Raw genomic sequence first — 24,906 nt, 5'->3', positions numbered from 1 at the left:
TTGGTTTATTCTCAGCTGTGGGCCACATAGAAGGTGCCATCATATCTCTGATCTATTCTACAGTGTCTCACCTCAATATCAAAAAAAGATTTCTTCCAATGACAGCAGGCCTCACTGGTCCTCTGCGGTCCTCAACTTCCAGTTAAACAGTTTATATCAGTGAAACAGCAGCCGGCAAGAAGCATTGTTGATCATAGTGTAGCTGGGAGATTAGCTGAGCACGGTGGCACGGCTTATATAAAACAACAGATTAACACGATATGCAGTCAGAGACATTGTTATGTATCTGTATGCCTTGATTAAAAAAAAAAAAAAAAAGCTGCTTTCACATTAAAAGGAGTCTTGACTCTCAAGTGGGAGACTGACCAGCTGACCCATGAAAATGCAACAATTGGATTAATTAGTAAAAACACAAACGGAGTGGGAAAAAACAGAAAGGAGAAGTGAAAATGGACTGCTTAATAGCAGGTGCTTTGTCTAACTTGATTATCAATTGTTGACAGAAATGACAGCAAAGAAATTTTAGAATCCCTAGGAAAAGGGGATTTTCTTGTTTGCTCATCTTTAAAGAGGAACATTTAAAAAAAAAAAAATTCTGGACCTGCCTTTGTCATGAGACAAACTGTGAATATTGATCAACATCTAAGCATTCCTTAGTAATTAAAACAATGGTCACTTAGAAAACATTTGCTTTTACAGCAACCCAGGCAGGACTAAACACCTAGAGACAGAAGGGAGAACGAATGGCTGTAGAGTTCAGTCGTTTGCTTTTAGTCCTTGAGATGAGAAAAACAAAATAGAGAGAAAGTCCAAAGAAAGTCCTCAGTTTTCAAAGTTCAAACACGTCCATGTCCTTTCTTTGTGGGTAACAGAAAGGTCACTGTCATTTTCCAGCATTTTAGTTAAGTGTTACCCTGAACAGTTGAAACAACGTCAAGTCTCTCTTTTCCAGTGTCATCCATATCTTTGTTAAACATGCTTTATTTGTTTCGTCACATAGGTTGCCAGGTCTTGTCCATAGACTGGATGTGTTCCTTGGCTTTCATTCTGAGTGCAGCGATACTCGAGCTGCGCTGATCCACGTCCTCCAGTGGATATTTGTCAGGGTACGGTGCAGGACACTGGTAGGGCGGAGGAGCCATACTCTGCATTCCCTGACCCATAGAGGGGTGAGGATGTGAGTGAGAGTGAGAGTGAGGGTGAGGGTGAGGATGAGGATGAGGAGGATGAGGGCTGGAGTTGAGGAAGCTGTGGCTGGGGTAGCTCGGCTGGAGGCCTTGAGATGGACCCATGAAGCCTGGGATGCTGTGGACTGGTGTAGCGCTGGACAGGGGAGAGGACAGCCATGGGTCCAGGGGAAGGGGGTTGGTCATTGGACCCATGCTGGTGTGTACGGGCGCCGAGCGGTTAAAGGAGAGCATTGGCGAGTCATGTAGTTTCATGGTGCTGGCGTCCATCTTTTCCTGCCGACGCCATTTAGCTCTGCGGTTTTGAAACCAGACCTGTGGGACATAATCATGGAAATCACCTGAATACGAGCAACGATTACGCATTATCCACTTTTTAGATTTATTTTGGGCTTTTTGTCTTTATTTGAAAGGACAGTGGATAGAGTAGGAAACAAGGAAGAGAGAGGGGAATGACATGATTGGGCGGACTTGAACTCGGGCCGTACGCTTGAAGGACTTTGGCCTCTGTACATGAGGCATGACCTCATCACTAGGCCATCTGCACCCTATGAAAGTTGTTATTATTCATCATTCAACTGTAAAAGATCTCTGAATTGAACAATACATTAAAATTAACTTACATAGCAAACTTTAAATCATTGATGACGGCCACAGCATGTGGCTAAAAGCTCCACAAAATGACTAAAAGTGGATGTGGTGCTAACATTGAGTTGCACAAATGTTTGATTGGTTTTGAGCTTTATTTCACCATCTAACAGCTAACCTGGAAAATCTTAAACATGGCATTTTGTCCAAATCTTGGTCTGGTTTTTTCCTCTAAAATAAAAAAATTTAAATCTAAAAACTGCACCTGTATTTCATTATTGCTCTATGTGACGTTGTCAACATGTGCTTTTACAGTCAGGAACACAAACCGTACTCCTGTAACTGTCAAGTTCAATCTCCTAACCTGTATACTGACGAGCCAAAGGCTTAGAGATCCTCTGTTTTCCTAAACAGCGCTTGAACTTTTGGAAAAAACAACAGTTTAACTCTTAAGATTGACCAGCACCTTGTTAGGTAGGTGTCTAAGTATTCAACTGTGCTAAAACATCAAGGTTTTTTTTAATTTTTTTTTAGATATTTTTGGGGCATTTTTCCTTTATTGGATAGGACAGCTGAAGAGAGACAGGAAGTGTTGGGAGGAGAGAGAGAGGGGGGTGACACGCAGCAAAGGGCCGAGGTCGGATTCGTGGCCACCGCTGCTGTAAAGGGGACTATAGCCACAGCACATGGGGTGTGCAACATAACCACTAAGCTACCGGCAACCCCTATATCTAGCTTTAAGAAAACTTGTTTTTCATGACTCATGTTGTGGCTCCTCCTACCTGAACTCGGACTTCTGGGAGGTTGACCTTCATGGCGAGCTCCTCCCTGCTGTACACGTCCGGGTAGTGGGATTTCTCAAAGGCACGCTCGAGCTCATGCAGCTGGTAGGTGGTGAAGGTGGTGCGGTTGCGTCTGTGCTTCTTCTTGGGCTGATCGTCTTTGCATGACTCTGGTGACTTGCCTTCATCGCTCTCTACACTCTTCCTCAGCTCACTCAGCTCCTCGTCACACTTGTTTGTGAAAAGGCCAGTATCTGTTCACAACACAAGAGAAATGAATCAGGCTTGTACGTTTACTTTACATATGTTTTGACCATTTCTTTTACATCAGACATTTCGAATCAAACAACATCAAGACCTAAGAAGAATGGGGAGTTCAAATGAAGAATGTAGTTCCCTCTTTCCAGTAGAGCAGACATTAGTTTGACACCTGCAACAATAGGCTACTGTAGGTCAGTGAAGCAAGCAATCCCCTGAACTTTCTATGAAGCTCAAAAACATTCCTAATCGGATTTAAGGAAGTTGTTTCCATTATTTATCTTCTCCAAATTTAAAGTACCCACAAAAAAGATGCATAAATCATGCCAGTTACATTACTTACTGAAGCAGTTTCTTACCGTCTTAATGACAGGGAACCGAAACTGCTATACAAATTCTCGCTATTTTTCATATATTTGTCTATTTCTAAGAGAGTATACATAAAACATTAACATGTCTGCAATCCCTCAACATCATCATCAATACCACTGACAGGAGTTCCACTGCAATTGTCACGCCTCACAATTAACTATTTCCCTCCAGACTTCCTCTTTATCTCCTCTGAATCTCTAATATACCATTATATGTTTGCATACCATTTTCATTAACAGAGAAATACAAAAAAGTAGAAAAACATTGAGCTGAGTAGAGATCCAGCAGATAATCAAATAAGTAAAGTCCAAAGATCAATCAGATCAGCAGCTCCTGTGAAGCAGCTTCTTGAAAAGAGTTTATGTCTGCTAGGAGCAGACCTCGATCAGCCTCCTTACATATTCATTCGGGTTGTTTGGGATTTCTCTCCTCAGTTGCTCTATTCTCCATCTGACTGAAGGTTCATCACTATACGCTTCCCGGTTTTCTCATTATACATGTGAATATTAAATCATCTAATTAAACCTGCTACAGCTTTTAAAAGGAAGATATCTTAGCCAAACATTTCTATTTAACATACGTTCGGCTCCCTGTTACTGTTCCAGTTAAAGCAAAAACTGTACAAAAACGTAACTGTGAGCTTGTGTCTGTAACGGAGATGTGTCAATGGAGATAAAGGAGGGGGTCGTTCAACTGACAAACGGGAGCAGAAGCAGAGGCAGCGCAGTTTTTTTAGGGGTTCATTTATCCACCTCTCATTAAGCAGCTATGACAAAGGCCAGGCTCGGACAAAGGCAGAGGTCAGGTCTGGTTCAGTGACCAGCTCTGGGCCTGTCAGACCATCACAGCCGCTGGTCTGAAGGCTGCCCACTGTTTATCAGCCGGCAGAACGTCTCAGCACAGAGAGGGGAGGGGGGTTTGACTGACACCAAACACAGAAAAGTTGCTCATTCAGGAAGAAACATGGGCTGACTTCACAGGATAGTTACACACAAAAGAATGATGTCATTAGTGTTGATGTACGTTAATCAAAGGAAACTAATGCCCCCCCCCCCCCCCCCCCCTCACCCTTCCGCTGGATCCAGCGTCTGAGTTTGAATTGGAGGTATATCCATCTTGTGTTCATGGAAATGTCATTTTTATTATTTCTGACACAAAACAAAATCATCAACCACCTGCCTGATCCTGCATGTGAAAATAGCTTCAGATTAAACAGGATGAATTTGACTCTGAGACGGGGACGATAACAATAACACCCGAATGAACTACTGTAAAATCTAATCTGCACAGAAGAGAAGATTAGGGGAATTCCGCAAGGGGATGGGATTGGGTTTGGGGACATAAAGCCCCTCCACCATCTTGTTCTGTGATTTATCTCTCAATCTCAGACCACTCTGTTAATGCAAGAGGCTCTACAGGGCAACAGTGTGCAACATGAACTGTATAGAAATGCTGCACTGAAACACATCATCCTCTGGTGCTGTAATTGTGTCATTTCCAACAGATTATTGATTATCGTTTCACTTGTCTTGACAAACTAAGTTTGTCTGATTTCAACACTTTATCCATTCCCAGGTTTAGATGTGCTGTGATACAGAACCTATAAGATGATACATTACTATAGTTTTTTAATACAGAGCTCTACAATGAAAATAAAGAATCATGATGTATCTATTTGCATGATTGTTTTTAAAGTTGACATTAAATTCAGAAACTGTTTTTAAAGTTAAGAGAGTCTTTTTACTGCATGCTGTGGTCTTTAATGCATGATCTTTATACCAATTAAAACTTTTTTGAGATGAAAAGCTCAGTTTGGCTCTTGAACATGTTTTGTTTTGATTAATAAACTCAAACTTTCATCGGTAGCCAAGTGTCTTTATGCTCAGGCGTCAGTTAAGATTTATTCTATGTGCTAAAGAGCATCAATATCCTGACTTCAGTACAGACAAAATCAACCCTTTCTCCTCTTATGCAAACAGGAAATTCTGAATGCAGAGCTCGATCCTAGGAGCAATGCTGCTGCTGTAAAATCATTAACCTTGATAATTTTGTATGATTCATAAAACCTTATCATCAAACAAGATCCGAACTGAAAAATACTCCACCCTAAAAATGGGGTACACTACAGTTTAAAATGTTGCCATGTTGGAAACCTGTATTCCCAGCTTCAGCAGTCAGACTTACCATGATACTGCTGCTGCTGCTCTGTGCCCCCATTTCTCAGAGAGGAAAGGTGCCCGCTGTATGTTGGGTGTGACTGGGGCTCCTGCTGCTTCCCAGGCTCTGCCAGACCATCTATGTCCACTTTATGGGGCCGCGGGCCCCCGGCGGGGCTGAGCAGGGGGTCCTGGTCTTTGCTGAAACCTAGAATGACATCAATGCTGTGGACACGGCCCCCCGCAGCAATGCCCCCACCTTTCCCCATCTCGTGGAAGTTGCTGGGTGAGAGGCAGCTGTCGTCCACCATGCTCATGGTATCCAGTGATAAATGCATTCGAGCGTCTGGGCACTGTGACCAGAAGGGAAAAAAAGGGTTTAAGTGAAGGACTAAGGGTGCAGGACAGGTCAGAGATCACCTGGGGATCCTTGGATAACTGTCCCCAAGTACCTTTTTACATCTAAACCAGCTTATCCTCTGCAGACACTCAGGGAGTCCAGAGACGATCCCTCCACTTGGAACGCTATAACACACACAGGAGAGTGTGCTGAGGGAAACTGCCTTTTTTTTAAATTATCAAAGCTAATAGCCTCATATTGTTAATTTAGTATATGAATAATAAGCAAAGAAAAATCTATTTGCATTCCATTTACTCAGATTCTGTAAAAAAAGAAAAAGTTAGCCATACTTTGATTCTCTGTCAAAGTAAATAAAAGTCAAACAAAATATCAGAATAGTCAAACAGAATCAAAATACCTCACACTAACTTGTTATTGTACTGAAAATGCTTCCTGCTTGTACTTACAAACTCATGAAATAATTCTTATTTCAGTCAAAACACAATATGATTAAATGGTGCATAAACAGTGTGCTATTTTTAGGAATTACACAGTAATGTATTTACAGGTTGCTTAACTTTTTGATAGAAGTAGTGCATGTTGCTTTACATTAATTTAAGTTTGTGTGTTGTTTAGTAAAGATATGCTGGCAAAGAAATGGAAAACCATATAAAAGATGTCCCGCTTGAAGTAAAGTCGGTACATCTTCAGACGTGTGTAAAAGAGCAAATGTAAGGGACTCACTTTATTGGCTGTTGATTAAAACAAAGTTTTTAAAGTATCATAGTTTTGTTATTTGGTGTACAGTGATCACACCACTATCTTTCGGACCAACACATCTTTAGTTGCCAATTAAGTAAAATAGTTAGGTTGAGTGTCACTGAATGGCATGACAGGAATACAACAGTACAGTGTTGGAGCTCACCTTTTAGAGGTTATATGTTGAAGTAATAAAGTTGCTGATGCCAGTGCTCCACCTGTTCCTTCAAACTTCACTCTTCCCAGCGCTGCAGTGTGCTCTGCTCACAGTCACTCAGCCGGCTCTGCTTTCCTCTCATCTCTTGCAAAGATGCCTCTATGTAGTAAAACAGTCTTGACAGAAAAACTCAGAAAGCAGTCCAATAAAGTGCTTCTAAACCATGCGACCTTGTTGAAAAAGGAGGCTCAACAGCACTGATCAGATGCCATGCACTCGTGCTCAGGGAGGACAGTGGAAGAAGAGAAAGAGAGAGAGGGAGAGGTGGACGGGGCTGAGGGGGCGTAGGAGGTGAAACGAGGGGATTAGGAGAGGGTTATTAATTGGAATCCTTCCCCTTTAAGGGTGATTAGCAGCTGTTTTCTGCCCAAGTGATTGTTTTAAATGTCATTTCCATTCAGCCCCACAGGAGGAGGTCCATGCTAATGAAGCCCGGACAGGACTTTCTTTCATAAAAGTATTGTTTTAGAGACAAAAGACAAGCTGAAAGTTTTCACTGCGCTCACAGAGAAAACCACATTATGTGGAATTATACATGGAAAAAAGTAAACTTAGAAATGGTTAGACATGGGGTCAAAACTATTAGCATAAAGAGTATTTACATGTTACAAGTTGACACTTGTGTTGACACATTCAATTGAATGAAAAAGCTTTTCAATCATAAATATTTAAACAAATATCACCTCAAAACCTGTATTATTTCATTTACAAAACACAGATTTAAAATTTACCCCAAATATTTCTTTAAGAGTGACTTTTCTACATGCGATCTGTGTGGGTTAAATTTTCTTTCTAAGGGACGTCTCGTTACAAAAACACATTTATTACAGATCTGCCATAAAATACATGTAACTTGTGTTGTTTATAGACTGTAGCAAACTAAAGGAAATAAAGTAGAAGCTAGCCTCAGCTGCTTACTTTGCGACAGCAGAAATCCAACAAGTAAACACATACTTTTAAACCTTTTACAAATCTTGAACTGAGTTATTAAGTTATAAGCTCTTTGATTAATATCTCAGGCAAATTTGAACAATATGTTATTCTACACAAAAAAATGTTGTAGGAAATACTGCTTAGGTCTACTAGTCTGTATATAGACTTTCACCTGTTGATTTTGTGGGATACTTAGTTTACATGAACAACACCATTATGTTTATTTTAATTCTCTTCAGTGGTCATCAGTTAGACAATATTTAAATGTCAATATAACTCAGTCGAGCTTGCATGAAATAAATTATTCTTCATTAGTGCAGAACCAAAGCAGGCTGATAATATGGAGGCTTGAGATTATTTGATCAAATTTTAAATTATTTAAAAATTATTAAACTAATGTACTATTTGATTTTATATATTTTTTTCTTTTTTTTTTACAGATTTAAAGTGTTGCGTTCTTGGCGATCATTTCATACTGTTACTGATAATGTTGAACCAAAAGAAGTCGAGCAGAGAAGATCATGATGTAACAGAGCCAATAAGGTTGTTGGCTGGATTTAATGGCAGATCTCAAGAATATAAAAAGCATGTGAGGTCAGAAAGATGTAGAGTCAAACCTCCTGTGGTAGAGTTGCATTGATACTTTTTTTGCCTTTCTCAATTAAGCTACATAGGACATGATGATAAATAGACTTTTTAAGGTTACTTATGGGTAAATGTCAACTAAAACAAACTCCTAAACAAAAACAAAGTCATGACTGTGTAATGCATAATTGTTTATTCTTTGTGTACAGCCGGCTGTGTCTGTCGTTAGATCAAAATCAATGTTGCCTGTGCAGATCGGAGTTAACCTCAGCTTAGTGTCACAGAAATCTGCCATGACACCAAAGACGCTAAAGAGATTTCCTGTGACCTCACACATATCTACAGCTAAAGAAACATGTTATATCGGACAATGTATTTACTCTAAGTCTTTTGTTCCAGAGAGAAAGGGATTTTGTATTTTAAGTATGTTAACATACAGTATGTTCATTCTTACATTTCTATAAATTTGTTATGTTATATATATATATATATATATATATATATGTATATGTATATGTTCTTCCTGTCAGGAAATCCATGATTCAAAAATGAATTAAATTCATCCCCTTAAGTGTCAACTTAATGATGAATTAAATTCATCCCCTCAGTGTCAACTTGACAGTTTCCATTACCCCCCAATAAAGCTTATACATCCATAGCTAAACACACCACCCGAGTTCAAATGTGTACCAGCTCTTAAACCACTTCAGGACAATGTTGCATGAATGTATTCAGAGTAAACTTATAGTCCTGAAAATTAAAGCTAATTCTCATGTTGACCTTGTCTCAGTCTACTCCTCTTTCTACCATCTTGTGCGTACTGTGTGGTTGTCTTGGAAACCACTGTAAGTAAGGGTTCCACCTACATGTGTTATCTGAGGATTTGAATAAGTAAGGAAAAAATTATGAAATCATATTTTTCAACATGATTTAAAAAAAAACATGTTCAAGCAAACATTTATAAAAAGATGAAAAAGACATCTGGAAATGTTTAACCTGGTTGAAAGGTGCAATCAAAAAGAAAATATATATAATATATAGAAACAATCTATAAAAGTGTATATTAATTTAAAAACCGATACATCAAATATAAAAAATAACTGATTTGATTGATGCTGAACTACATGTTGCTCAATAACAAACATTTCCTTAATTCCCATTAGAGTCACCGCTGACTCAAAATGACTCTCAGTGCCGGCAATTAAAGGCAATTGAAGGGTCTCGATTATCCCTCACGATCTTGTTAATACATTTTTGTCCTTCCATTGTTTCTCTGTTTCCCTAATTGAGCATAAATTTGTTAAGCAGGGGCAGTGTAGTTATCAAGCTTCTTAGTTTTATCAGATGACAATGTAAGTCCCTCTGATCCTATTAGAGGTAAAAGCAGCTAACGTGTAAATGCACAGTGTCAGCTTACTGCGGGTGGAGGGGAGAGAGGGGGGAGGGGCAGAGAGAGAGAGAGAGAGAGAGAGAGAGAGAGAGAGAGAGAGAGAGAGAGAGAGAGAGAGAGGGGGGGGGGCAGAGAAGGGGTGAGTTGGTGGTGTGACAGGGAAAGCAAATTCATGTGATTCTCTGTCATGCAAAATCACACACACACACACACACACACACACACACACACACACACACACACACACACACACACACACACACACACACACACACACACACACACACACACACACACACACACACACACACACACACACACACACACAGAAACACTAATTGTGCGGTGGTACATACCTGGGCAGTATTTCGGACCCACACAAAAAGCATATAGCCTTTTAGAACATGTGAATTTTTAGTCTTATTGTTTGGATTTCATTGGGATATAAACTACTTGCCTAGGAAACACATAGATCTGCACACTTTTTGTACCTCTGATGCTTCAACTGTTTTTAACTGCACTATATTTTCCTTGTGTTTCTTCCTCTTTTATGTTGCATCATTTTCCTGGATAAAACATTTTCCACCCCACTGTGCAATTGTATATAGCTAAAATGACAATAATGAAACGTGTGACTTGTGTTTTATTTGCTTTGGTCTGTTTCCTGCTCAGACAGATTTGCATCTACCCTGAATCACGTTGGGCCCTTCACAACAGTTGATCTTGTATGGGGTGATAATTAGGGCTGTTTAGGCGTTACCATAAACAGCCAAGATGGCCTGCAGCTGATATGAATGATTTTGGATTTGCTATCACATCAGAGTTACATGAACATTAGCTCATTTAACATTTAAATGCTAAGTGTTACAAACTAGGTAAAAGACTGAAATAGGAGCAATATAATATAATTGGCTGCATCCGGTCAATTCCTACAGTAAGTGCCAAAAAGTGCAGTTTCCTAAGTGGCCACTTGAGGCTGGCTTCAAAAGTGAGCAAATTGCCATCCCCTAATTAAGTCCCTATGTACAATTTTTCAACTCATTACAGCTGTACAGGTAAGTCTAAATGAATAACCTGTATAATGTGGGGTAAAGGTTTGTGCCAAAGAGATTTCTGCTGGATGCAAAAAATGGACAAATATCCATGAAATAGCTTGCTGAATGGTATATTTTAAACTGGCTGTCTGTCTAAGCTTTTTAAGTCAGTGAAAATGTTATATTATTTTATTTGTATGTCAGCTCCAACTAGCAAGTATGGGTAATGCTTGACATAGACTGTACAGCACTTTGGTCAAAGTGAAGTGATTTAAATGTGCTTTATGAATAAACTTGACATCACATCACTTTCCTTAATTATCATACATTGATTTACTTGTGGTGTCAAAGAGCTGGAGAGTCAGGTTTTCTTTATTTATATGTTTGTACATGGACAATATTGGTATGTTAAAGTCAAGCAGCTACCATAAATAGAATATAATTCCTTGGGTAACACATGGTTAGCTGCCTTATTTTTCATTAATTGAGTTATCTTTGATTCCCTAGCATTCACTTATCAACCACTTGTCACTCGTCAAATTACAGTCACTTACAAAAAAACACAAAATCTACCTCGAAAATCTTTTAAAAAATGATTTTTCCAATTGGTCTGTTGCTAGTAGAGTCTACTTCCAGGGATAGTAGATAGCCATTTTTTCAATGGTTTGTTTACATATTCAGTAACTGGAAGCTACTGTATTAGATGTTTAAAGTGCAATACCTCTTTATTAAAATCAGAACCAGGAAGTTGATGGTTTTCCAACTCAGTTGGCTTGACTGTGACATGAATGCAACTTTATGATAACTGTTCATCTGTATGATACAATATAATAAGCTAACATTAATGTAAAAGTGGTTACTACTACCATGGCTGTTCAGGCTTTTATCACGCATGACTTTTACAAGGATACCGGTAGCAGATTCTAAGCTACAGTCGTCAGATTCACATATGCCCTGGACCTTTAATGTCTCCCTATATGTATTTTCTCGTTTAGCGAACAACAGAGAACTTTTAAAAGGACTATCAGCCAACATTATAGTTGATTAGAGTTGGTAAACTAAGCAAATCCAATTGTGAACATGAAAGAGCTGCTAGTGTTATTGTGACATTTATATCAACCCAGACCTAGCTGTTACTTTAGGTCTACAGCACTGTGTAAGCAATGATAAACCTATGTAGTAAGGTACTTATATCCTGACCTCAAAGTACCTCTTGATTACGTAAAACCTGTGTTGCTGCCAACTGCTGCTGTAGCCTGCTGTAGGTAGTTACAAAGTTTTTTTACTGCTATTTATACACTTGGGATTTTTCCTGAACCTGGGATAACATTAACATAGCAACAGTAACTGTTTTTTTAGACTGTAACAGTAAGACTGAACATGCACCTACACACTGAACTCTATCACATGGCGATGACAGAGCCTGTAAAGCTACAAAACGTCATTCAAAGACAGCAAATATTGAAGCTGGCAGTCAAAGTCAACTAGTCACCATGTATGTATGACCAAGATCTAGATATGTTAACAAAGCCCCAATACTGCCCCTCAATACTAAAATTTTAAAAAACCTGCAGCCCCTTCAATATGTCCCCACACGCCACAATTATTAAACATGTTAAAATGTGTGCCATCAAGGGGGATATAGTTTATACACGTTTATCATCTATACATAAATAAATATACTATTAGTGTATTTATAGGTATAAATATATAAATATACAGTATATATGGGTGATAACAAGTTTTTATCTTCTGGTTGACAATTACCAGTCAGTCAGCTCACAATGCCTATTGTAGGAACTCTGTGCCATGTTTCATTCTTCCTTCACACTCCAGGAATTCAAGTTAATACAGATTTGTACAATTACAAATCTAGGAGGCTTTCCTGGATAGTGTTAAAAAAAATTTTTTTTACCGAACAGCATGACAACAACTGCTGATATTTAGAGAAAGAAAAGCTTTATTCAATGAGGCATAACTCCTCCTCCATTAAGAACAGCAAATCTTTTATCTTTTTTAACATGTGGTTCCCTTATGAAACCTTGTGCAGAAAATTGCAGCTCATCCCATTAGAAAAAAAAAGAGCAGATTGAACGGGCTTGCACTGTGTGAAAACAAGAGATGGAGGATCAAACCTCAATTTGGGGTCAGCCTCCTGGGACAGAGACAAATACCAGGCTTACATAGACTTAACTCAAATGACATCTTTAATTTTGTGTTATGACGTGACAGCAGTCCAAAAAAAGAAGGGTTCACTTTGAACAGAATTTGTATTATTCTTAACAGAAAGATGAACCTTCAATTTCATTTAAATGAAAAGCAGCTGAAATTCACATATTTTGATACGAGTGGTTCAAGTAGTTTAATAAATAGACTGTTTGTGTAAATGTAAAACAATCATCTGCAGTCAAAACCCTCTTTCCCTTTAGACAAGGAAATCAGAAAACATTTTGTACTTGCCAATACCCTAAAAGATCCCAAGAGGACACTGACTAATACAAAGTCCCTCCTATAATCTCAAATCCAAATAAAGAGGGGAGGAGAAAGTATTCATATGCCGTGTTTCCCATAGATATTACGTAACTAATGAAATATGAATCAATCAATCAAAATCTTCCCCAAGCTAATGGTTACCAGTAAGGTGACAGTCAAAGTGTCAAAGGTGGTACGAGGCTTCCACTCTAGAGGACTAGATCAGTGAAACCAGATTCCTACTAAAGTTCCTCTTTGACTTCAGGGCTTTGGCAGATTAAGCACACAATCTGCAAGAAATAAACTTCCAAATATTTTCTGCACACAAGCAATATGCTTCTAAGTATTTAAATTCATTCTTTGCTCTATATATACCAGCAATAACATTTAGTATTTTTCATATAAAGCTGTGTGTCTCTGGCATCACGCTGAGCATTAATGCTGGATACAATCAGATTATCTGGTCTGTGATTAAATTCAAGAAAGACCTTTTTCCTTTCATGCACATATATGTTTGATGCTCCAGAGTGAATTTACAGCAGCAGGATGGTGGATATGGAACTGATTCAAAATACACTACATTTCCCATAGTCATTGGAATTTATAGTTCAGTTTGACCTAGAGAAATGGTTTGGCTTTTAGTTCACATGCAATACTTTTGTTTGATATATGTATTTTTTTTTCAAGGTTACTGTGTGGCTGTATGCATGATATTGCCTCATGTTGTAATTAGCTTCACAAACAGCCTCTGAACACTGATGTATAGATTGGAGAGGACTCAGACCTGGGCCCCTGAGACTTTTGACAATATAGAGCACTAACCTTTTTAACTAGTATTCGAGATATTGAAATAAACAAATGAAGCCACTTTTAAATATACATGTAAAAGTGGGCGTGGCAGTTTTTCCACCATGGAGTGGTTTTTGTGCAAAACAAATTTTTGCAATGGATTCAGAATCCTGAAAAATTAGTTTGACCCCTCACGAGCAACCTAAGGCAGAGGTTAACATTTTCAACTTTCCACCTATAAGGTCTTGGGTACAACAATTGAGCAGCTCACATATTTTCCTATGGAAGTTTAATTTAAATCTCTTTACATGTGTTACAAGACACCTTTATGAACACATATTTGTGAAGAAATTTCTTGGTAAGTAGTTTAGTCCCAGATTTTTTGCAGTATCCCCTGACTAATTGTGGGTTTTTATTGATTTTAAATGTTTGTGGGAGATCTGAAATCACATTTAGTTGATTCAGTATTGATTGATTGAGCAGATTTAGTAGATTCATTTTTTATTCTTGTTTTTTAGAATGAACCTTTGCGGCCACCTCTCCTCCTCTTCCTCTAATGTGGCCTGTGGTGTACAGCAAGGTTCGATTTTAGGTCCTATTTTATTCTCTATTTATATGCAGCCTCTTGGCCAACTTATTCAGCACCACAAAGTCTCCTTTATTTGTTCATTTTTCTATCTCTTTTAATTGCTTACTTATCTTCTTAGATCTTCAGTCCTCTTGGTCTCACCCTAAGTTGCCCAGGTTATTATGAGTTATTATAAGCTATTGTGTTCTTCATGATGTTTTGGTTCTGTTGTTGGTCAGGTTGTTGTCTGGGTTCTTTTACTGTTGGGGTTTTGTTGTTGTTGGTTGATCAATGCTCCTTCTGGCACTTTGTGTTTTTACAGTGCTATACAAATAAATACTATAAGGTTATTATTGTTGAGGGATCTACAGTATATAATGTTGACTGCATCAACTTGTTGAAAAATATCAGTTAGACTGAAAGTTTTGGACCAACAAATGAGCAGCTTTGCCAAGCACAACCATTCAGAAAGAATTGTCAAAAGTTTTTCTAACAAATAATCCTTCCTCACTGTGAATCAAATGCCAGCATGGCTCAGTGTCTGTATCTGACAGTAGACCCTGTATTCTGCTGATATTTTCTTTTTTAGTTGTTGTGTTGAAAACCTCTCTGGGTGTCGAAACTCTCTGGCAGTGTATAACACCCAGCTAGTAAAGTACAAAGGGTGTAAAAATATGACACAACAATCAGGGAACAGATTATAAGAACGCATTGAAAAACGAGGAAAAGACGATACAAGTGTTCTGGTGTCTGGTGCCAAAGTTAAATATCTCTTTTACAAATGCTATCCACAATCCTTCTCCAACAGACCTTTTTGTGGGATGCACACCGAAAAAGTGGTGTTTTAAAATGTGTGTGAAGTTGCACTGTATTTCCACCATTGTGAGTTTAAGAGTCCATACTGAGATCAGCATCCAGACCAGACCCCGTGTCCAGGCTGAGGTTACCTGTCTCTTGTTCAAGTTTCTCTCTTAGTTTGTGGAAAGTGGGTCTTCTGCGAGGCTCCTGCTTCCAGCAAATCCTCATCAAGGAGTATACACCGGGGGGGCAGTCCTCTGGAGCCTCCATACGATAGCCCCCCTCCACCCTCTCCTTCACCTCTTTCAGGGACTAAATAAGCAGAAGAGATAGAGGGGATGGAGATCAGTGAGGAAGAAGTGGAAAGTGTGGTGACATTAGTTTGTTGTACAAAGTGATTGATAGTGAATACTGATAGATGCGTTAAATATTCAAAACAAATAAGTTAGTGAGTTGAATTAGAAACATACAACTTGGCTTGCATAGTTTTAAAGTTGACCTGATGCGGTAGGACATCCTAGACTTCATGGTGATCTCCATGTAACATAAAACACGCTAAATCTTCTTCTAGCAGGATAAATAGAACTGAACTTTGGCCGTCTCTTCGCTCTCTCTGCCAGCGGATAACTAATTACCGGGCCAACATAAATTAGCCTGCGTATGTGTTAAACAGGCTGTAATTAGGAGGTAATCATCTGCATTAAATGGATGCCACCTGATGAAAGGTGCAAAAGACGAATGCAGAGCTTGAGTGCGGGGCTAATTGTCCGCTCGATTAATACTGCCTGATCCTCCTGTCCTCACTGAACCATCAGCCAATGACACAAATCACCTCAGCAGAGACGACCTGCTGAGAAAGTCTGCCGTTACATCTAGATCTGTGTTTAAGTAGCCTAGTTTCTGCTCTTTAGACAGTGTCACTGTCACAGTGTCAACATGATCCGGCTTCTTGTGACGTCAAACTCTGTTACGGCATACACCTACCTGATCTGACGGGGATCTATATGGCACAGTGTCCATTTCCTCCCATTAAGCAGATTAATTAATTACTTACAACAATAAGTTAATTTCTATTCTTCCTATCACGATGTGCATGAACAGTGGAGTTCTTTTTAGCTCCTCCTCTCTGCTAAACCTCTATCCACACTGACGTACTCTCATGATGTCAGTGACCTGATTGGTTTCCTGCTCAGACACACTAAGTCGTTGGAGATGATGACCGAGTGGCGAATCTGACCACCAGGCCTGGCAGCTTTCTACCCTACCACCCACTAGAGACACAGATCACGACATGGCATGGAAACGGACGTTCGTAACCAGCTTGAAACTCTTGCTTGTCTTATAATGCAGGTGTCCTTTCTCCAACTCAGCTTTATTTCTTCTAATCTTGGAGAGACAACAGACTAGATTGAAGGCTTGGATTGCTTACTTACTCTAAGTAACCCTCACCCTAACCCTTGAGACGATAACCGACAGAAGATTGATTTGTAAGAATAGTTTTGGAGCAGATGCAGTTTTTTGCGTTATGGCTGGAAGTTGGATAAGAAGATGAATTTAGTTATGACTCCATGAAATGGTCCCAGGGCAAGAAATAGTCAAACCTCAACTTGTCATTTCAACATTTCAGTTGTTGATACTTAGCCAAGCTAATTGTCTTCTGACTGTAGCTCCATATTTAACTAAAATACACTATAGAGTGATATATACCTCCTTATAGTAACTCTTTTTTAGGCTGTTCTTTTAGCCTACAGACTAATAACTCTTGACAAGAGAGCACAGCTGTCTATTTTCCAAAATGTCTAACTACTACTTAATCACACATTATATTGTAAGTCAGATATCAGAAATGAATGTGTGAAACCTAGTGATACAACCATATAAACACAAAAACATACAAAAAACACCTTATAATAGTATAACAATGTAATGCAGATATCATACGTACCATCTTTGGGTAAGGTTGACGCCCGTAAGAGAAGATCTCCCATAGGAGAACACCATAACTCCAAACATCCGACTTTGTGGAGAATTTCTACATAATGGGAGCAAATGTAAATATGAATATAAAATTTTACATTTTTAAATATATTTGCATACATTAAAAATGTTAACATGTATAGAAATGTGTGATGTATCATGCTTTACTAAAAGTGCAGGAGTTGACATGAGATCAGAAGTTGTACAAATGTAAATAACAAAAGAAAAATAGTTATATTGATAATCATAGGGAAGTAATTCTCTTTAATAGACAGCCATTAAAAGAGTAATTTCTAAAACGTGTTAACCCTCTAACTGACTCAATAAGCTGATTGAGTATTTATTTGAAATCCCTAATAATTGTGTTAAATCACCATGGCAGATCAGGATGAAGAGACAGATTACACCTGTCATTCCAAAGAAGTAGAAACTAATATAACAACAACACAATCCCAGGTTAAAGATTAGTAACACAGCAGCTTTAAACTGACCTCTTTCTTCAGAGCTTCGGGGGCGGTCCATTTGACGGGCAGTTTGACGTTATCCGGTTCCTTCAGGTCCAACTTCGTCAAGCCAAAGTCACTGACCTTGGCCACGCTGTCATCAGCAACCAACACATTACGAGCTGCCAAGTCTCTGTGCACCAACTTCTTCGATTCCAGGTACCCCATCCCCTCACACACATCGCTGGTGACACAGACAAACAATGCTCAGATGTATTTTGGACTGTTAACTGTTCAACACACACAGCAACTGTGTCTGAAGTTTGAACTCACAGAGCAAAGCGAAGAAGCTGAACTGAGTTTACGACTGAACGTCCTCTCGTCCTGAGAAAGTTAACAAGGTTTCCCTAAAACAAAGAATAATAAACATTTGAATGCGGTTCTATTAGAAGATGTTTCAGATAGATTAAGAGAAACATAACACTTAACAAGCAAGGGGTAACTTTTTGATGCTGCAGCATATTTGCAAATGTGTTAATCTAGGGTTTGAGCAGTTATTTTGTGCTTTAAAACATCACCCTTAAGTGGTAATATACCACAACAGAGAACCAGAAAACACAATAAGCTTCTGGCATTTTGCCTAATGTCATTAACCAGGAGAGGAAGAAGGATTCTGATTCTTGAAAGCCGCACTGCCATTGTTAGCATACCACTGCATCATTAGATTCTTGTAGCGGCAGCATAACATAGCCTGGTGTTAAATTAGGCAAAGTAGTCACAAAGCCTCTGTTATAAAACAAAACAAGTTTAAGGTCAGGTATAAACAAATGAGGGAGTAAAAGAAGATAAGTAAATACACTTCCGTTTACATGCTGACAAATGAACACACAGGCAATAAAAACCAGGAGCGGGACCACTGACCTACTTATTCTGAGGTTTAACACATTTACCAAGCGAGTATAAAACATTAGCCATTTTAAAAATCTGCAATGAGAAACTTGTTCCGCTAACTATTTGCTATTTCTGATTAAATATGAAACACAATGAGATGCCTGACTCCTTATTGATGGTTGTTATTAAAACAAGTTTCACTGATGAAAACGTTGCCTCCTGTACCTTAGTCATGAGCTCTGTGACAATGTGAAGCCCTTTGTGCAGAATGACGCCCAACAATCGCACCAGGTTTTTATGCTGCAGCTTCCTGGAAGAAGTGGAACTTTATTTTAAAAAAAATAAAAAACTGACAGCAGAAATAAACCTCTGAACAAGTTACAACATAGCTATTTAATTACCAATAATATGATCACTTTCAAACTGAGGGAGTTCATTTTTCTTTTTCTATGGAGTCACTAAAAGCTGTTTGTTTTTTTCTCACAAAATGAACATATGAATTGAGCAAATCTCGGCCTCACGTCATGACTGTGGTTTCCTGCAGGAAGGCCTGAGCTGTGACATCGCATTTAATAGTCTTCACTGCCACCCTCTGGCCCATGTACTCTCCTTCATGGACAGCTGAAGATGAGAGTCACACGTCAGGATGCAGTCCTATTAATGCTACTACGTGACTGGATAACAATATGGAGATGGTAATAAAAAAAAATAAGCTGCCATTGCTCAGAGCTACATCAGATTAACCCACCAATGATGGATAGATAGAAATACATAATATACCAGTAGTAGCAATACAAGTCCATTTAACCTTACAGTCAAACTGTATCTGACTTTTTAGAGCAAATGAGTGAGAATATGATGAGATTTCCTTTCTTTTAATGCCTACCACCTTACTCAGTTTTCAAGACAATGGTCTAAAAGAAAACCTCTGACAGAGACAGGCTGTAAAGCAGGATTCAGTCTGTTGCATTTTCTTTTCTTTTAAGTGGGCACAATGCTATGTGAATGTATTTTCAGTTAGGCCTAGGATGTGCAAAAATAAAACAAAAAATACAAAAAGAGGGGCTGGAAATAAGAAGTTTTAAAATCAGAGAAAGCTCACCACCAAACTCCCCTTCTCCAATATTTTGTCCCAGTGTGAGGTTTGAAATGTCCAGCAGCCATCCAGCTGGAGAGAGACACGAGCACTACAGTAAACCTCACACACACCGTCACACACTTAAATGTGTCTTTAAAATGCCATGTGTGCAGCAATCCTTGACGTCACACTTACTTTTAGACAGCTCCACCTCCGCCGACTTGGTCCCTTGTTTCTGTTTGGGCTTCAGAAGAGTTGTAGCAATAGAGCCTTTGTTCTTGGAGAAGAACTGCAAAAAAAGAAAACAATGACGTCTGAAGGTGGTTTTTTTATGACACATTGTGTTTTTTAATAGCCGGTGTTGTTATGTATCTGTGCTAGCTTTGGCATGCTACTTTTCCTCTAGAACTATTTTTTTTATGCTATTCAGGTTTTTTACCGAACATAACAGTGTTATTCACTGTAGCTCTAGTAAGTATGAGTTAAATGTGAATGAGCCCTCAAAGAACAACTCTACAGTACTCAGGATGTCTTATTAGCACTGTGGCTTTACCAAAGAAAGTGTGGAAAAAAAGTTAACTAATATTTAGCTTCAGAGGCCACAGAATGTGATGACAGTTATTTGTTGACGTCAGTATAAGATCTCAAAACTCATTGCTTCAGTACATTTTGAACTGTTGTACACTGACACATCAATCTGTATTTTCAGTCAGCTGTCTGTCATCAGTAGGACATTTATATCCTCTCTGGGGTTAGTCCAATGCTCGGACTCAGGCCTTCAGACCATCTGTGTCTCGCTGATAAGATGTTCCTGAACATGAGCTGGCAATACCATGAAGTCTACCCCATTGCCTACAACGGGAAAGCTTTTAATGCATCCCTCTCACACACACACATCCAGTGTTTCCCCTACCATTATATTAAGGGGGCGGCCCGCCACACCCAACCACCCACACAGGCTGAATACAAATAAACCATAAAAGGGCTGTGCTTCATGCGTTTTCCTGTTCCTGCTTTGTAGAGCTAAAACATTTTTTTTAAACTGAGCGATCATATGTGCTATTGCTGCAGCTGAAGGCTGTCTGATTACAGATCATGAGTAACAATCATTCGCATCACGTCGGCCATGGCTCATCATGAGTAAATAACTGCATGTGAGTGAGGGAGTTGTGTTTTGCCTGAACCGGTCTCTGCGACCGTGTTGGACATTCAAAGCTCTATAAAACATGTTCTCTTTGTGGGCTATTTCTTAAAGACATTTCCACCTAAAATTCATGACGACTTGTGAATTATACATATTTGTACAGATGCCAGTTATGTGTAAGGGGTTTTTGGGGAACACAGAAACAGAGGCCAGAAATGCAGCATACATAAAACCAGAATTGATGGTCCCTGAAAGGGTCCTACACACCACCATGAGACTGAATATAGAACTAACCACAGCACAGAGACTGCTCTACTTAAAGTAAGTTGGTAGCTGGAGAGGTGCCAGGGCACTACCCGAGCACTGCCGAGGTGACCTTGAGCAAGGCACCGAACCCCCAACTACTCTGACATCACTCCACCAATGCATGTCCACAGGTCCTGTTTGTGCATGTGTGTGATTCGGGCCAATGTGTGTGAGAAGCATGTCCCTATAAATAATAGAGTGTAAACCGAATTTCCCCTCGGGGATTAATCAAAATCAAAATCAAAATCAAAAGTAGTGAATGACATCAGAATGATTGTAGATAAAAAGCAATGTGGCAGTCCTCCTCTATTAGATCTCAGCACAGCATTCAATACGATTAAATTTTAGACTGGGTTCAGCTCTTATCTTTTTAACAAACAGTTCTACGTCAGCCTCCGTGCTTGTGTGTCAGAGACTCATGGTTTTATTATGGTATCCCTCAAGGAAGCATTCTTGGACAATTTTTATTTCCACAGTACCTGCTTCCATTAAAACATAACATCACAACACAATGTCCATTATCATGTTTATGCCAATGTCACACAATTATGTGTTATTATGTGATTTTAGATAATGATTTAAATGTTAATCCTCAGTTTAACAGAGTCATAAGTACATATTTTTTTCATCTCAGAAATATCGCAAAAGTATTACCTTTTTCATCACGCTGCAGTCAGAATTCTAACGAAAAAAAACAAATATGATCACAGAATTTCACTTTTAAAAACTCTGCACTGGCTCACAAGTACTAACTGTTTTTTAAGCTTAAGTGGCCTTGCTCCTCAATACATCACTGATCTTCTTTTCTTTTATGTTCCAACGAGATCAGGTTCTCGAATGCTTCCCTTTGGAATGCCCAACATGTCACTGCCTCTGGACATCCAAACAGCGAGCTTTCTAGACGCTTTTTAAAGTAAACTGAAGACCTACTTTTTTTTATTCTGGCTTTTAATTAGAATCACTTTACAACCCATCATTTTTTATCTCTGGTTTTTATTTTGTCTTATTCAACTTTTTGCCATGTTTTTTTTAATTACTGCTATTTTTCCTTTCGTATTGACTTCATATATTTTCATCTTTCTTAATAAATTTGATATTTTTAAATTATTTTATTAACTTCCTTCTTTTTAATCTCTTTCAATTCCTGTTATTTGTCTGTTTTGTGAAGCAATTTGGGCTGCATGTTTTTATCATAGACTGTAAATATTGATGAACAAAGCCTGATTGACATCGGCTATCTGTTACGACAGAGGGCTGTTAAAACAGCTTTTTTGCCTGTTGTGTGTATGTGACTTCCAGGGTTCCTGGAGCCAACCTCAAGCGGACATTCAAGAACTGCAGGATTTTGCACTTCCGCATTGGCTTCATTTTTCAAGACTGGAGGTTCCTGCTTGGTTTTTATGTCTTAAGCGTGCTAGGTAAAAGATGAATTGAAAAAACAAACAGCTGGTGACAGATGGTGTCACAGATGGTGACAGCTGGAATGCCAAACTTGAGTCCTCAAAAGACTACTCTAAAAACGAATGGCTGAACATTAGCGTGTTAGTATCGTCATTATGAGCAGTTAAGCATTTCCCTTCTTTTTGTGATATTATCCTTTAGTTTGCTCATGTACCTGTCAAAACTCCTGACAGATATGTATGATGAAAAACCTGGATCCTGTCCTGACTTCACAGAATCAAACCAGGAGCCTCTTACCTCTATCATGTCGATGAGGTTGTAGAAGTACTGCGTGTTGTCGATGGTCAGCTTGTTGTCCTTGTAGATCACCCGGTAGTGGACGACCTTTCCAGAGACACTCAGACACAGGACGTAGTCGCCTGGATGGCGGATGGACTCTCGAACGAGGAACAAACCGTCCTCTGCTGGCTGCAGCTTACACACCGCGTCTGGACCTGAGATCTTCCCGTGAAACCAGCTGTTGAAATAAAGTACAGGGGTCAATCCCCAAAACAAACACAAAAAACTGTACTGATGAACACCAGTCTGAACATTTGTACAGATAATTGTTTAAATAGAGATGGAAACATGATTGGATTTCACACCAGAAAAAAGCAATGGGGTACATCCTGTGACAATGTTTGTTTGCTGGTCACACATCAGCCCACACTGTATGGTCACAGGACTTTTTTATTTATTTTTAGATTGACCAAAGCAACAGCTAAAAATAGAAACGGTTGAGCCTTCACATCACTGTGACAGATGTGCTTATGGAAACTGATGCATCCTACTGTGGTGAGGAAAAAATGATGCTTGGTCAAGTGTCCAGGTCAAAGAAAAAAAGTGTCAAATTCAGAAGGGACGTACGGCATTAGGCTGAGGTTAGGATCCACACGAAGAGCCTCTCTTTCACGCACATTGGCAGAATTGATCAGTCCCTCCTCTCCTGTGCTGTTGTGTTTGACCACGTAACATCCCTTCTTCTAGGAGAGAGAAATCATAGTCATGTGTCATATGATGGAAAAAATACTTTTTGCTGCTGCATGAAGATTTATTCAAAAACTGTGTGTAGCTCCTTTCGTGCATGACAGTACCGTGCTGGTGTCAACTATGGTGAGGATGTCTCCTTTGTGGTACGCTAGCTCTCCAGGTTTTGGTTTTCTGTGGTCTCCTTTAGCGACACACTGAGTACCAGCAGCCCAGCTCATCTGCAGCAGTGCAGGACAAATAATAAGACAACACTGTAACATCTGTGAACGCCTGAAATGGCTAGGCTAAACAACACATCATTTGTGTGACATACATGTGAAATGTACTATATTTCAGTGTTGGTGCAAAACTTCCCAGTATCTAATACGAATCGTATGAACATCCAGCAAGCTACTGCCTACAATGTGATATCAGAGAGCCAGTACCTATACAACACCATACAGAAGCCCACCAAATATCAACTGACAAAGGGAAAATACTATGTTAACAAAAAAACAACACAAAAATGTGGTGCCAGCAGAAAGTGTGATGTTTAAGTTAGAAAAATGTTAGCTTTCAGTGTTTTTTCCACCAATATTAGGTTTAAGTTCCATAAATGTAGAATCAGAGGAGACATCATCATGAAGGAAAATATTGGAAAACATTGAGTTTTTGTTATAGTCTTCACATTTCCTTCAAAAAACACCAAAGATTGGTAATGATAGAAAAATACAAAAATGTGACATTTTGCCTGGTAGGCTAGTTGATTCAGTTTTAAATCGTTCAATAGCCTTTTTAATTAAAGGTAATTGGACTTGATTAAGCTCCTTAAATTGATGCATTTTAAAGCACACTTCTTCAATAGTCACACACAGCTGCAGTGAGTCAGAGTAGGATACATACCTCTGCCATGAGAAGGGCTGGGCGGTGATTCTGTGTTAAATAGAGAAAATGTCAAATAGCTGATACAGCATTGTGAGTAGCCTGCACATACTGTCACACGAATGCCTGAGTTTCAGCTGTCGAGGAATAACAAGGCTGGTAAAAGGCAAATGATGTTAGCGTTTAACGAAGGTTGCTTTTGTACATGGCTGCTCCTGTCGCATTAATTAAAAGTAAACGACAGAGGAAGACACCTTGTGCTGTCTGCTTTTTTTTTTTTAAATCGACATAAATGTTTCAGTACCTGCAGCTTCTGTGGACAGATGTGGACAGCCTTTTTTGCTCTTCAGGACAGCCGGGTACGAAAATATCTGAAGAGGTGAAAAAAACAAAAAACACTACAGCGACCTCTGACCATCAGCTGTTACCGTGTCCTCTTCGTATCTCTCCGTTGTGACACTATGTCTACACAAATAATCATAAAATGAAGAAAAAAAAACAGGAACCGATTCTGGAGCTGTTCATCAGGCTCGCATGCTCTGCAGCTG

At 39.1% G+C, this 24,906-nt stretch overlaps 2 protein-coding genes across 3 annotated transcripts; both read right to left on the bottom strand.

The window, feature by feature from the left end:
- Positions 1 to 299: 299 nt before the first annotated feature.
- rx1 (retinal homeobox gene 1) lies at positions 300 to 9,609 on the bottom strand. Its single transcript, XM_065956002.1, has 4 exons — positions 6,609 to 9,609; positions 5,372 to 5,696; positions 2,558 to 2,811; positions 300 to 1,502 (listed from the first exon to the last, which is right to left on the bottom strand). The coding sequence occupies exons 2-4, from the start codon at positions 5,679 to 5,681 to the stop codon at positions 993 to 995; spliced, it is 1,074 nt and encodes a 357-aa protein (XP_065812074.1). The 5' UTR covers positions 5,682 to 5,696; positions 6,609 to 9,609; the 3' UTR covers positions 300 to 992.
- Positions 9,610 to 12,538: 2,929 nt separating this feature from the next.
- On the bottom strand, positions 12,539 to 24,904 carry matk (megakaryocyte-associated tyrosine kinase). Of its 2 annotated transcripts, none has more exons than XM_020631899.3 (13): positions 24,663 to 24,904; positions 24,380 to 24,409; positions 23,602 to 23,715; positions 23,375 to 23,490; positions 22,766 to 22,985; positions 19,813 to 19,906; positions 19,642 to 19,707; positions 19,061 to 19,160; positions 18,765 to 18,849; positions 17,982 to 18,055; positions 17,697 to 17,892; positions 17,174 to 17,260; positions 12,539 to 15,540 (listed from the first exon to the last, which is right to left on the bottom strand). In XM_020631899.3, exons 2-13 carry the CDS (start codon positions 24,386 to 24,388, stop codon positions 15,319 to 15,321), a joined length of 1,383 nt encoding a protein of 460 aa, XP_020487555.2. In that variant the 5' UTR covers positions 24,389 to 24,409; positions 24,663 to 24,904; the 3' UTR covers positions 12,539 to 15,318. The 2 variants fall into 2 exon arrangements, with proteins under 2 accessions (XP_020487555.2, XP_065812073.1); XM_065956001.1 differs by having other exon boundaries at positions 23,375 to 23,487.
- Positions 24,905 to 24,906: the final 2 nt, after the last annotated feature.

This window comes from Labrus bergylta, chromosome 6, assembly GCF_963930695.1.
Source record: "Labrus bergylta chromosome 6, fLabBer1.1, whole genome shotgun sequence".
Taxonomy (NCBI): Eukaryota; Metazoa; Chordata; class Actinopteri; order Labriformes; family Labridae; genus Labrus; species Labrus bergylta.
The sequence above is the reverse complement of the archived record's forward strand: the minus strand, read 5'-3'. Positions and strand labels throughout refer to the sequence as shown.

What these genes read in the sequence shown, in the direction of transcription:
- rx1 (XM_065956002.1), bottom strand. Translation starts at nt 5,681, where the DNA reads ATGCATTTATCACTGGATACCATGAGCATGGTGGACGACAGCTGCCTC. An exon ending in GCAGCAGCAGCAGTATCATG is followed by an intron (nt 2,812 to 5,371) that starts GTAAGTCTGACT and finishes TGTTGTGAACAG; the next exon opens with ATACTGGCCTTTTCACAAAC. An exon ending in TCCCAGAAGTCCGAGTTCAG is followed by an intron (nt 1,503 to 2,557) that starts GTAGGAGGAGCC and finishes TATGTCCCACAG; the next exon opens with GTCTGGTTTCAAAACCGCAG.
- matk (XM_020631899.3), bottom strand. An exon ending in TCACAGAGCTCATGACTAAG is followed by an intron (nt 18,056 to 18,764) that starts GTACAGGAGGCA and finishes TCTTTGTTTTAG; the next exon opens with GGAAACCTTGTTAACTTTCT. An exon ending in CAGCTTCTTCGCTTTGCTCT is followed by an intron (nt 17,893 to 17,981) that starts GTGAGTTCAAAC and finishes CTGTGTCACCAG; the next exon opens with CGATGTGTGTGAGGGGATGG.